The sequence below is a fragment of the Sciurus carolinensis genome, chromosome 3 (assembly GCF_902686445.1).
Source record: "Sciurus carolinensis chromosome 3, mSciCar1.2, whole genome shotgun sequence".
In the NCBI taxonomy this organism is placed as follows: domain Eukaryota; kingdom Metazoa; phylum Chordata; class Mammalia; order Rodentia; family Sciuridae; genus Sciurus; species Sciurus carolinensis.
This window is the reverse complement of record NC_062215.1, coordinates 164258069-164272244: the sequence shown is the minus strand read 5'-3', so window position 1 is coordinate 164272244 and position 14176 is coordinate 164258069. Positions and strand designations below refer to the sequence as shown.

Below are 14176 nucleotides of genomic sequence, written 5' to 3'. Positions count from 1 at the left end.
GAAGCCAGGGGCACTCTACCACTGAGCTACATCCCCAGCACCACCACCATTTTTTTCTTGAGACAGGGTCTTGCTAAGTTCTCCTGCCTCAGCCTCCCAAGTTCCTGGGATTACAGGTGTGTACCACCATGCCTGGCTTCTCAAGGCCCATACTGAGTTGTTTTCCCTGTATTCTCATTTAATCTAGATAGCGATCAGCATTTTACAGGTGAAGAAACAGGCTCAGAATGTGTAAGCAATTTTCCCAAGTCACTGAAGGCTGTGAGGGGCCAGGATTCCTTGTACTATTCCATACTGCCCCCACCCCCGTGGGGGTGGACATAGGGGTGGGTGGTGACATGACAGTATGGAAGGGAATCAGCAGTTAGGCTCCTACCACCTCCTTCCCCAGCACTGCTGTCTCTTACCATTGTTCTCCACGTAGTTGGTCTCCTGGCAGGTCGTGTCTGTACGGATGCCATAGATCTCCACTCTCACCAGTGGGTCCACGATGGACCTCTCTTTGGTGTTGTTCACTTTTGGGAGTTGCTGACCACTGATCACCTGCAACGAGGACACTGGAACCTCATGAGTGCCTGCTTAGCCCAACCCTCCCACATCTCTTAACACCTCAGGGGAGAGGACCAAGGGACATTGCACTACAGCTTTTTGGTTTGCAAAACTAATCCTCTGCAAGCAACGTATTTTCCTCTATATTCTATCTGAAAATTTATTCATTTATTTATTGTACTGGGGATCATTCAGAAATGCTCTACCACTGAGCTACATCCCCAGCCCTTCTTATTTTTTATTTTGAGATAAGTCTTTCTAACTTGCTGAGGCTGGCTTCAAACTTGTAATCCTACCTCACCTCTCAAGTCACTGGGATTACAGGCATGCCCAGCTCTTTCTACAATTTTAAATGCACAAAGTAGAAATTTAAGAAGGTTTGAAGGTAGGCATGCTAATGACAGCAGCCTCTTCTGTGCCACTTCCTGTGCACCAGGTGGTGTAAGCACTTGATCTTAACTGCTGCAATCCTCACAATCCTTTGCCGTAGGCAGTAGTATCACTCCCATTTTGCTGGTGAGCGAACTGAAGTACAGACGGGTTAAGGAACTTGCCCTGTGATATACAACTAGGAAGTGGGTTTTAAGCTAGGCAGCCAGCTCCAAAGTCTCTTGTTAGCAATCAGGTTATTCTGCCTCTCTCAAGGAATTTTAAACAGTTACACTCTTGTCAAGCCTAGCCACCGCTTCCCGACTTTATCCCTGCTATCCAGATTCTTTTTAACAGCTTCTCTTCCCATCATACCTGGACTAAAAGAGTCTGGGCCTTGAAAGGACTGAGGGGCCTCTCGGGGTTGAAGGAACTCTGGGTATCACGCAGGAAATCTGGCTTCAGCACATAACCACAGCCGCCATTCTGGCGGAAGAGCCCATCACAGATGTCCATTTCAAGCCCTGCAGTCTGCATATTCATAGCCACTGAGGTCCCAGGAGAAAAGAAGGGAAAGATTCACCTCAGAAGCCTTCTAGGCTTTCTTCCAAGAAATTAAGACAGGTATTGGGTGTAAGAGTGCCTGCTGGGAACACCTCCAAAGATAGGTAGCACCCTAGCACTCAAGGTGACCCTCCTTCCATCTGGGAACTTAATCTCCCACCAGCCGCACTTGCAGTCCCACCTTGTCTCCGCTGCCTCCTCACCCATTTGACAGCCTACATTCCATAATTCCTGGGGGTTGTAGTTGGATGAGTCTGTCCTCAGGCCACTGGGATACACTCGGCTTAACTGCCAGGCATTGTGCTGTACAAACTCATTGCCTGTAGAAGTGGGGGGCGGGGGAGAGAGAGAAGTGGGGTAGCTCCTCCCAGTCCCTGGTCCCAAGAACCCTGCCCGCTCACTTCACTCTTCCCCAACATCTGAAGCTGACTCCAGAAACCTTCAGTGTGCCTCTCTACTCTGCTCCATCCAGACTTCCCTCCCCCAGTGTCATCAGCCTTGTGCTCACTATTCCTAACCCCTCCTTTGCCTGCTGTGATGAAGTTCTTAGCTCCTTTGTCTCTCCCTAGTTCCTCTGTCCTCTAACTTGGGACTTACCACCATATCCCTTCCCACTGTGGTTAAACCTGAACCTACCCATCCCACTTCCCTCCCCATCCCACTTCCCTCCCCATCCTTCCAGTTTGGTCCTGACCAGCCTCCTTGATAAGGCTCTTGGCCTTGGTTTCAGAGAAGGACGATATCTCATAGAAGTGGTAGTTCTCCTTTGAATGGGTAAAGCTGTGGAATGAGACAGACTTCAAGTAGACAACCAGGGCAGAGAGGGCTGGACACAAGATAGACCTGGATTTCTGGAGGAGAAAGTGGAGAGGAATTGAATCCTCATCAGCTGAGATGGAAGAAGCTAATGGCTCTCCAACCTACACCTCTGCCCACTGCCTCCCCACTGTATTCTCCCTCCTACCTCACCTGCTCAGGCAAGAGAAGTGACCCAAGATTGATATTAGAAGCCTGGGCCACAATGTGACAACAGATAGGCGGGCAAAACAGCGGGCACATCACAACCTGGGGGTAGGGATGGGAATAAAGGCAGTCTACATATACTGCTCAGATCAGTTTCAGCTGCTGGGCTTGGAGGGTCTGTTTTATGTTATATGTAGGATAACAGGTCTTTATTATTATTTTTAAACAGAGAGGTGTTAATCCTCTCTCTCTTGTTTGGAAAAAAAAAAAAAGAACGATAATCTTTGATCAAAATGTACATGAATCCATGCCCAGTGATGCATGCCTGCAATCTCGGCTACTTGGGAGGCTAAGACAGGAGGATCACAAGTCCAAGGCCAGCTTCTGCCACTTAGGAAGACCCTGTCTCAAAATATAAAGGGCTGGGGATGTAGCTCAGTGGTAGAGCGCCCCTGGATTCAATCTCCAGTACCACAGAAACAAAAACAATGAAATGTACATGAATCCAGACAGACATGTCAAGGTGTACAAGTGGTTGTAGGAATTCACTCCTGGTCAGATGTGAGGATCCTAGAGTAATATCACTGGGTTTGTCTCCTGAATTCCCATTTCCATCCCTGGACATGGTAGCAAGTTAAACATTATAGCCCCAGAGAGAACAGGAGAAGCTAGAATCAGCTGAGTGGGCCAAGCAAGCACACAAGAAAGAAATGCAGGCTTCAAACCCAGCTCTCGGAGGTCCCACCAATGACACCCCTTCTCCCTCAGCCTTGCCGTTGCCCAGAGGGAGATGGACCACATTGGCACAACCTTCTCAAAGCTTTCACCTTCCCCTCCCCAAACTTCTCCCCACTTCCTGCTTATCTTTGGCCATTTCCAGACCCACCTTGAACTCAAACTTCACCTTTTATAAAAAGGTTTCTTATAAAGCGGTGGCGCACCGCTATAATCCCAGCAGCTCAGCAGGCTGAGGCAGTAGGATCCTGAGTTCAAAGCAGCCTCAGCAACAGGTGCTAAGCAACTCAGTGAGACCCTATCTCTAAATAAAATACAAAATAGGGCTGGGGATGTGGCTCAGTGGTTGAGTGCCCTTGAGTTCAATTCCTGGTACCCCCCACAGGAAAAATAAGCAGCTTTCTCTAAGCCCACTGTGGTTAAGGTCATTGTAATCATTCCACTAATCCCTATTTAGCCAATCTAATAGATACACACACACACACACACACACACACACAATATCAGTGGTTTTCAAACCAGACTTTAAGAAGATTGAGAAGTACAAAACATGTTTAGAGCCATCTAGGGGACACAGGCAAGAGCCAAATGAGGGGTTCGATTAGAATGGTTCTGTGTTTATCTATTTTGTATGCTGAGTTTCCATGTAAGTTTTTTATTTTTATTTATTTTTATTTTATTTGCAATGGTGGGGATTGAACCCAGGGCCTTGTGCTTGCAAGGCAAGCACTCTACCAACTGAGCTATATCCCTAGCCCAGAGTTCATTTAAAAAAAAAGATTTCATGGCTTGAAAAAGTTGAAAGCCACTGCAATGTATCTATATTTGGTGATATATATAGTGATGCTATGTATGCATTCTTAAACTCTTTTATTGGGACGAAGGGGCATTTTTCTCCCTGGCCCTCTACCCTGTCTAATCTTCACCCATCAGTCTTCCACTTGTGAAGCACACTAAACAAATACCACTGCAGAAAGACCACTCCTGGCCTACCTTCGACTTTTTGTCCTTACTCAGGCGACTCAGCTCCTGGGTCTGGGGCTCAGAGGGAGACTCCAGCGGCAGTTCTGACCCCAGCTGTCTCTCCAGCTGGGACTCTGACTCTTCTTCCTCGTCTTCAAGATCATCCTCAAGTGTTCCTAACTTCTTCCCCTTCACTAGGATCTTCCCTTTAAGCTCCTAGGGGACAAAAATGAAGGAAAATGTCTACCTGTGTGCTCTGGGACCCTCCGGGGATCCTGCAGGTCCCACTGGTCTCAGGCGGAGGAAGAAGTAAGTGGAAGGAAGGTCCTCCAAGAGAGATTGATTGCTTAATATATGCCAGAGTGATTCCCTTATTGTTAAACTTGTAACATCTCTATCCATATGAAAAATAAATAAATGTAGGTTTCTACCTCAAATCTGAAACGCTAGGAATTTTTATCCTCTAAGATTTACTTACATATATAAGAGGCTGTGGCACATGCTTGTAATCCCAGTGACTAAGGCAGGAGGATAGCAAGTTGAAATCCAGCCTCAGCAATTTAGTGAGGCCCTAAGCAACTCAGTGAGAGCCTTTCTCTAAATTAAAAGAAAGTGGGGGGCGGGAGGGCTGGGGATGTTGCTCAGTGGTTAAGAACCTCTGGATTCAATACCCAATACAAAGATAGAAAGAAAAAAAAAGAAGCCACATCTCCAGCGTTATTTTTTATATTTTATTTAGAGACAGGGTCTCATGGAGTTGCTTAGGGCCTCACTAAGTTGCTGAGGCTGGCTTTGAACTCACTGTCTTCCTGCCTCAGCCCCCTGAGCTGAGGGAGGATTACAGGAATGTGCCACCATGCCCGTCAGAATCTTTTTAAATAGAGAAACTTTTTGAATAATCTTATGATGGAAAATACTTTCGAAACAGGATATGAAAACTCAGAAGATATCTAAAAGGTTGACAGATTTGGGTACATAAGTCTTAAAAACTTTCATAAAGGAAAATATGCTAAAAGACAAAAGCAAAAATAGACAATAAAGTATTTCTCAAAGCATTAATATCTTTAACATTTAGGAATCATCATATAACAATAAAAATTATAAACCCTAATAAAATTGGGTAAACAATATTATCAAATAATTCAAGAAAAGAAAATATGGACTGTAAAAAAAACAATCTTTTTTCAGTGTTTGCCATTATGAATCATCTCATTCATGTTGTTTGTGGTTACTCTCTTCTGTTGGTTGACGTATAATTTGGTAATTTGGTATTTTTTCCAGAGGACAACTTGCAATAATAATCAAAAGTGTCAGAATAAAAACTCTAACCCAGCGACTTTGCCTCAAGGAATCCATAATAAAGAATAAGTGGTGGGGGCTGAGGATATAGCTCTGTTAATAAAGCGCTTGCCTCTCACAAACACAAGGTCCTGGGTTCAATCCCCAGCACTGCAAAAAAAAAAAAAAAAAAAAAGTGGGAAAAGTTGTATGTACAAGTAGAAAATTATAAACAACCTAAATTACTACCAAATGTTCAACTGCTTGAATAAATTGTGCTTCATGACATAAAATAGAATTCTGTAGAGTTATTAAAAAATTTTACAAGAACAGACATCCACGATATATATTTCACATATAAAAAGGATATGGAAGCTGGGTGCGGTGGTGCACACCTATAATCCCAGTGGCTAGGGGAAACTGAGGCAGGAGGATCAAGAGTTCAAAGCCAGCAACTCGGTGAGACCCTGTCTCTAAATAAAATATTAAAAAGGGCTGGAAATGTGGCTCAGTGTTTAACACCCCCCAGGGTTCAATCTCTGGTACCAAAAAAATGTCAAATAAAAAGATGTGAATATGTACACATATATGTTTATATTAGCATTTAAAAATCTATTTTAGGGACTGAGGGTGTAGCTCTGTGGTAAAGCAGAGGCTTAGCATGAGTGAGACCTTGGGTTCAATCCCCAGTACCAGAAAGCCCCCAAATTATTGATAGGTGTTATTATGGAAAAAGTTGGGATTATGATGGGAGGATTTCCCTTTCTCTATATTGTTTGTATAGTCTACCCCAATTGTCAACTATCAGGAAAAATAAGATATTTCCATTGAAAATTAAATATAAGGTAAATAGTTGATTTAAAACTTAGAGGGCTGGGGTTGTGGCTCAGTGGTAGAGCACTTGCCTAGCATGTGTGAGACACTGCATTCAATTCTCAGCACCACATAAAAATAAATAAAATAAAGGCATTGTGTACTTCTACAACTACAAAAAAAGAATTAAAAAAAAAACAAAAATAAAACTTAGAGAACTATAAATGGAATTCTGTGTTCAATTAGATCTTTCAAAATTAAAGTTGTCTCCAGGGATATTAAGTAGCAAGATGGTTCATCTGAGGATAGAAAGATATAAATGAGAGGGACATGGAAGAAGAAGTCAAGGTGGAGGAATGCAGAAGCCACTGTAAAGCCTGTCTGGGGACACCAGGTCCCTACCTCAGGCGAGGGAAGCTGAATGGGTAGCAGCCCATCCAAGGTGGTATTCAGCAGCTGCTCCCCCAGGATCTCAGTCAGATGGTGTACCATGGTCTGCTGCTGCTCCCAAGTGCAGTGATTCTCCAAGGACAAGATGAGTGGATACTCTGATGCCTGGTGGGGGGTGGGAGGGCATGCTACATCCAGAGTTCTAAACATTTGAGTTCCACCCTCTATTTACTTATTCAAATGAGTACCCTGATTGCTAACTCCTCCAACCCTATTCCAGGACTCAATGAGAATTTTCTGGGTCTGGGACTCTGCCACAGGGACGAGATCTACATCTAAAGGTCATTCTTGGGATCCCCAGTCTCGTACCTGTGCCAAGTCTGACCCAGGTCCCCCTGAGACCTCTAAGTTTTCAGGCTCAGAGGCAGAGGACCAGGTCTCCAGGTTCCTAGCATTTCCCAACCCCATTTGCTACTGTCTGTTTCTTTATCCAGCCTCTCCCACATGGGTAATAGAATTTGTTAGAAGTAAATAGATACTAACCACTATGACTACTAGTTATTAGTAACACATTCAAACTTATTTATAATAACCCCTTAACATATGCCCAATACTCTAGAGTTAAAACCTCTCTTACACATATCATGCCCTTTGCAATAAACTTTCCTGCACCCCTCTGCCCTCCCCAGACCCAGAGCCAGTTACTCTTCCCTTCGGCCCTTTTGTCTTAACGCTGTTCCCAGCCTGGGGCTACTACCTGGAAGGCATACTGTTTAACTGTGGCCACAACATCTTTGAACAGGATGCGAGAAGTCAGGGTATGTCCGTGGTAAACCATGGGTTCCCCATTAGGTCCATCCCATACATCTACTTCCACACAGCGGCACCCCCGTTTTAGAGCCCTGCAAGAACCCCAACCCCAGAGGCAGAAGATGTCAAGTTCTGATCTTCTACCTACGAACCCTCTCCCCGCTCTGGAGAGATCAGTGCTCACCAGCACTTACCCATCCACACTTCTTCAAGCTATGAATTCTAGGACGCTTCTCTGTCCACTGGAGAATGTCTGTGGCTCACACCTCCACCGCACCCCACCCAACTCTCAATTCTCCTAAGCCATCCATCGCACATTGCTTCATGATACTCCTGGTATTCTGGGTACACAGCCCTACACAACACTTGGGTTAGTCAAGCTCTCAGCATATTTACACTTATTTTCTCTGTGTCTCTCTTTGAGGATTGAACACAGGGCCTCCTCACACATGCTAAGAATGTGTTCTACCACTGAGCTACTACTCTAGTCCCTTATTTCCTCTCTAGACTTCCCAAGGTAAAAACTTGGAAATTACACTCATTTGTGAGTAAAAGTTCCTCTCATTTTCATATCCCTTGAAGCTACTAGTTTAGTTGCTAGCACTACCAAAATATCTTGACTATTCAATCAAATCCATGATTAATCACAATAAAGGCAGCTGCCATTTATTAGCTATTGATGCCTGGATTATCTCATTTAATCTCCATAACAGCCTGAAGAAAAAAGGTACTGTTATCTCCCTATTTCATAGATAGGGAACCTAAGGCATAGAAAGTACCAAGTGAGGGAGCAAGGATTTGATATCCACTAGTCCAGTCTGACTGCAGAACCCACTTTTTTTTTTCTTTTTTCTTTTTTCTTTATTTAGTACTGGGGATTGAATCCAGGGGTACTTTATGACCCAGTCCTTTTTATTTTTTATTTTGACACAGGGTCTCACTAAGTTGCTTAGGGCCTTGCTAAGTTGCTGAAGCTGGCCTTGAACTTGCAAACCTCCTATTTCAGCCTCCCGAGTCACTGGTATTACAAGCATGTGCCACTGTGCCTGGCTGGACCCCATGATTTTAACTCCTATGCTGTACTGCCTCCTCCTTAACATTTAGCTTGTTTGTTCAAAATATTTGTTAAGGTCTCTGAGTTCCAAGAGTTTGACTGCTCAGGAAAGAGAGAGAAATCCTATTTACCCATAGGGTTTCATTACCATTCTCCCATCAGTCTTCAATATCTTCTCCAAGAGTCTCAGGCATCCAGGGGCCCTTAGTCCCTATCCCCCCACAATACCTCTTCAATCTCATTATTCACTGACCACCCTGCTCAATTTCCCACAGATGGTCCCTCTCATGAGCTGGACCCTTTCTCTACCACCACTGCACCGTATATATCCCTCGACGCTGCTCTGGCCACAAAGCTGGTCCCCAACTAGGTAGGTGTTGTGAGAGGAGTTAATGAAGTAGTGGCTCAGAGGTTGAGTCATATCCTGGTAGATGGGAAGGCAGGCCGGGTTGAAGATGTCTCCATCTTTCGAGCAGAGGTAACTGAGGAAGCCGTCCAAGCTCAGCACATGCCGCAGTTTGCCTAGGGTGAGAGTGGGAAATGCTAGAGTGAGCCGCCCTGCTGGGGCCTCCAGCACACCCACAGACCAGCCTCCATTCACCCGCTATGGGATCTTGTCTTTCAGATGGTTGCCATTCCCAGGCTCCAGATCCCCAACTTGCCCCACCCTGTGTGTGTCATTTCAATCACACCACCCTCAGCGACTGTTAAAGAGGACCATTATAATTATTCTAGTCTAGCTGGGCATGGTGGTACACACCTGTAATCCCAGAGACTCAGGAGGCTGAAACAGGAGGATCACAAGTTCAGCCTCGGCCTCAGCAATTTGGTGAGACCCTAAACAACTTTGTGAGACCCTGTCTTAAAATAAAAAACAAAAAGGATTGGGGCTGGGGCTGGGGTTGTGGCTCAGGGGTAGAGCACTTGCTTAGCATGTGTGAGGCACTGGGTTTAATCCTCAGCACCACATAAAAATAAATAAATAAAGCTTAAAAAAAAAAAACAGGTTTTCAATCTGGCTGGTGAGAATATTACTCTTTAAAAAAAAAGGACTGGGGATGTAACTCAGTGGCTAAGCAGCCTCGGTTCAATCCCCAGTACCATAAAAAAAGAAAAAAGATCTTTCTGATCCAGTGCTATCTAATAGAACTTTGACAGTAATGAAAGTGTTCTATTCTGCAGTGTTGAATACCGCAGCCTCTACATACATGTGACTCCGAGCACTTGAAACGTGACTTGTATGACTGAGACACTAAATTTTAAATTTTATTTGATATTAGTTAATTTAAATGTATAGTCACATGGAACTCACAGTTCTCATAATGGACAGCACAGTATCCAGTCCAAAGATTTAAATTTATAGATGGGAAATCAAAGCCTAGTGAGTATCACAAAGAAGCGTGCTAGTGATGTGGCAAAGATACCTGTGTTTTCTACCTTGGGCTATGCAAAACTATGTGCCTTAGGACCTGAGGGGTTCTTTCTGCTGTCAACACTCCCATGTGGTATTTTGGGGAGCATTTGTCAACATTGCCTTGGACTACCCTCTTGCTGAGGAAAGGGCTCTGTTTCTCCTTCTATAAACCTCATCCATCTCAGCATGGGCTTCATATAATAACAACAGTGACTTGTTAACTATTGTTATTGAGCACTTGCTCTATGCCAAGGACATTACATGCAGTATCTCTCTTAATGCTCTCACAACACAATGTGGTAGATACAATAAAATCTGCTGCGAAAAGTTAGAAAACTAGTCCCAAGTCACATACTGGTAAGTGGAGGGACTGGGACTTGTATCCAAAAAGCCAGAAGTCAGAGCCATGTCCTGTCCCACTGGGCTGTGCAGTCTCACTGAGGGTAATGCTGCTGCAGAGAGGTGTCCTTGGAAGTTAAACAAGCTGACACTCAATTTCCTTGCTCCAGGTTTGATAAGGCGTGGAGGCAGTGGAGGATGGCGGGATGTTGGGCAGGAAGTTTCATTTTTGCTAGTGATAACTCAATTGTTCAAGTAAGTCAATAGTTACTAGAACTTTGCCTGTGCATCATTTTGTTTGATCAATTATTTTATAAATGAGGAAATTGAGTCTCAGGTTAAGTGACTTGCCCAAGTTTACTCAGTTAATTGGAAGCAAAGTAGGGACTTGAGCACAGTTATTTTGACTGATAATATACTCAGCAACCAGAATATAGTATCTGATTGTCAACTGCAGGAGGAGGGACTACAGAGAGTTATGGGGAAATACAATAAATACTTTCTTAGTCTATTTTATGCTGCTAATACAGAATACCACAGACTGGATGACTAATTTATAAAGTACAGAGATTTATTTCTTACAGTTCTGGAAGAACTGAGAAGCCCAAGGCTGAGAGGCCTGCATCTGGTGAGGATCTTCTTGCTGTCATCCATGGCAGAAGGTGGAAGAACAAGAGAACACATGGGACAGCAAGAGTTGGGAAGGGGGCTGAACTCATAAAATTGTAAATTTTTTTTGTTTTTGGTCCTGGGTATTGAATCCATGGACACTTAACCACTGAGCCAAATCCCCAGCCCTTTTTATTTTTTATTTTGAGACAGGGTCTCACTAAGTTGCTGAGGCTGACCTTGACCACCTCTCTATCCTCCTGTCTCAGCCTCCTAAATTGCTGGGATTATAGCCATACACCCACCAACAATATGAATTAGTAATATATATATATATATATATACATATTTTTTTTTTTTTTGGTGGTATTAGGGATTGAACCCAGGGGTACTCGACCACTGAGTTACATCCCCAGTCCTTTTTATTTTACTTTTTATTTTGAAATAGGTTCTGTTAAGTTGCCAAGGCTTATCGTTCTTCTGCCTCAGTCTCTTGAGTAACTGGGATTACAAGGTGCAAGTGCCACCATGTCTGGCTATGATTCGATCAATTCTTAAAGGTCCCACCTCTCAACACTGTTGTGTTGGAGTTTAAGTTCCCAATACGTGTACTTTGGGGGACACATTCAAACCATAAGTAATTGAAGTGTACTAGATCCTGCGCTGGGAACAGAATATCCTATTTCTTAATCCTTTGATGTTCTTCTTAAATTTTGTTCTGTGAAATTAGTTGCTTTACAGCTCCAATTCTGCTCCAAACTACTGTACAAATCTGTAATCACTGATATTCCAACGCTGTTTGACACTAAGTTCCATGAGGACAGCGTTCTTGTCTCATCTAAGTGCTACTTATCTCAAATACTCAGTTTAGGTTCTGATACATTACAGGTACTTGGCAAGCATTATCTGAAGTGGTGAATGAATGATTAAAGAAGGTGGAGTTGAGACTCAGGAAATCTGGATCACTTTGGCTCTCAGTCAACTTATCATCCTTATTTTGTAAAGAAGCATAAGTTAAGAATTGACCTGGGTTTGAATTTCAATTCCTTTCTCATTACCTGTTGGTTTGGAGCAAGTCATTTAATCCCCCCCCTACATATATATATATATATATATACACATACACATATGTATATATATATGTATATATATATATACATACATATATATATATGTAGAGAGAGAGAGAAATGTGTATATATATAGAAATGTGTATATATATATATATACACACACACATACACATATGGACACGGACACATAACCAAGCACTTTTCCACTAAACTACAACACCAGCCAAGTCATTTAGTCTTTATAAACCTCAATTTTCCTTTTTTATACAACTGACTTAATAATAGAACACATTTTAACAAGTCATTGGAAGGACTGGAAGAAAAAAAGGCATATAGGGATGTTAGCACATTATGGGATACTTGGCAAAGCCCCAGCACAGAGTATTGCTGTTGATTTACAAGGTTCTAGTGAGGACTAAATTAAGTGAATGAGAAAGTGCCTTGTAAATAATTTACTGTTAATGTAAATTTTTCACTCTGAAGGGAATGAAGGAATAGAAACCAGTCTACAGGCAAAGTGGAAGAAAGTTTGAGGATTAAGAAGGCATATTTTAGCTGCACTTGTTAAATGCTAAGTTTTTGGCCTCTTTATCATCCCCCTAGCCCAGAGTTGTCTAGATTTCCTATAGAGGGACTTAGAGATTCAAGAACACTTGGGGAATTTGAAGAAATTCAAGGAAAGGGCAAAAAGTCAGCATTTAAAGGTACAACAGACAGGAACCATGAAGGGAAGCCAGAGGAAAAAGAATCGTTTGCATAGAGAAGAGGCCAAAGCAAGCGCACTATGGGTTTTCTGTTTCCACTGAGGACAAAGTTGATATCAGGAAGGACTTTGAAAATAAAGAATATGAAACATGAGAATAGGGAAATGAAATTTTCCTGAGAGAAGACATCTGTCTTATCCAGGCAGGGAATGACTGTTCTCCTCCAGGATGAGGAGTTAAATGAGATGATAGGTTAGGGATGAACTCATTCTCTCCTAAGTTAGTCAGAAGACTGTCTCTGGATCTTTATAATCATGGCCTGTCCTCCTCCCCCCATGACTGGTACCTCTACACCTGGTTTCCCTTACCACTGTCTGAAGGCTCATAGCGGTCAATCAGTTCCAGAGCAAGGTCAGAAGCTCTCTCTTTTTCTTTCTGCTCCTCTCGAAGGAAATCCACAAATTCCAGCAGGGTCAGTTTCTGCCCATCATCCGAAAAGTTTTCAAACATTTCATGCACCTCAGTTCGCTTAGTCAATGCCTGATAGAAATGTACAAATTCTTCTCCTTCTAGAGTCCCAGACCTGGACTTGTCTGCTGCCTGCAAGAGGTTTAGGGGAGAATAAACAGACACTTCAGAAGGAAAATTTATGACCTTCACTTGTTCTATAAGCGCATCTCACTGACAGACATATTCAAAGATGCTTCCATAAAACACAGAACCCCTGACACCTTATGTTCATAGATGTCACTTCAGTAAGAAAAAAGCAAACTTTCATCTATACCATTTGCTAGTAGAGAAAATTTTCAACCAGAAAGAGTTCTTCCTCCCAAAGGTACCTAAAAGGTCAGAAGACACCTCCTTCTATTACCCTCCAGCTGGGGTTTGTTCTAGGCACCTGTGAAATTCCGGCCATGAGTGCAAAGGTCCTTGAGGTCCAACATAATCACATTGTTATTTACCTTTCACGGGATTATAACTCATCTTTCCGACAAGACTAACTGGCAAGAATCATTCCCTACACTTTCCACTGAGCCTGTCATGGTGCTAGAGCACACAGTAGGGATTCAACAAATGAATGTTGCTGATTGGAGTCAGAGGCCTTCTGGGCAAGTGAAAATGTGACCTGGTTGGCTCCTGCAAATTCATCCTCAGCAGACTCACCTGAAAAAGACCGAAGGCATATTCTTGGTCCATTTCCACATTCATCAGATGCAACAACCGCCGAACTTCTTCAAAAGTCATCCGACCATCTTGGTTTTTGTCTCCACGCTGGAACAAATCACTCAGCCATCCAGGTCTGAGTCAAGGCAAAAGCACTGTACATATGTGTCCAGAAGTGTATGCATGTTCATCTACTACATCCCTCCTCTCTCTTTGTTGCCAGCCTCTCTCCCATGCCAATTCATTCTCCACACAACTTTAGAATAATCTCTCTAGACCACCAATCCGTCCTGTCACTGCATGTGACTCAGGTGCCTGCAGGGGCCTCGCTGTTGCCTGAAGAAAGAAACTCAAATTCCTTAACATAGAAATTAAGATTTCCTCC

The 14176-nt window shown here is 43.2% G+C and overlaps 1 protein-coding gene across 6 annotated transcripts in view; it reads right to left on the bottom strand.

Annotated features, from left to right (window-relative positions):
- Plcd4 (phospholipase C delta 4) overlaps positions 1–14176 on the bottom strand; it is a 46492-nt gene that overhangs the window by 15481 nt on the left and 16835 nt on the right. For all 6 annotated transcript variants that reach the window (XR_007107606.1, XM_047543060.1, XM_047543061.1 and 3 more), the window contains 10 exons: positions 13792–13921; positions 12996–13227; positions 8809–9010; positions 7382–7526; positions 6637–6789; positions 4174–4359; positions 2177–2333; positions 1686–1802; positions 1294–1466; positions 408–543 (listed from right to left, as the gene is read on the bottom strand). Coding sequence is in view for 5 of the 6 variants with exons in the window: in XM_047543060.1 (XP_047399016.1) it covers positions 408–543; positions 1294–1466; positions 1686–1802; positions 2177–2333; positions 4174–4359; positions 6637–6789; positions 7382–7526; positions 8809–9010; positions 12996–13227; positions 13792–13921 (1631 nt within the window). In the remaining variant the exon portion in view is untranslated. The remainder of the gene's footprint in view (positions 1–407; positions 544–1293; positions 1467–1685; positions 1803–2176; positions 2334–4173; positions 4360–6636; positions 6790–7381; positions 7527–8808; positions 9011–12995; positions 13228–13791; positions 13922–14176) is intronic.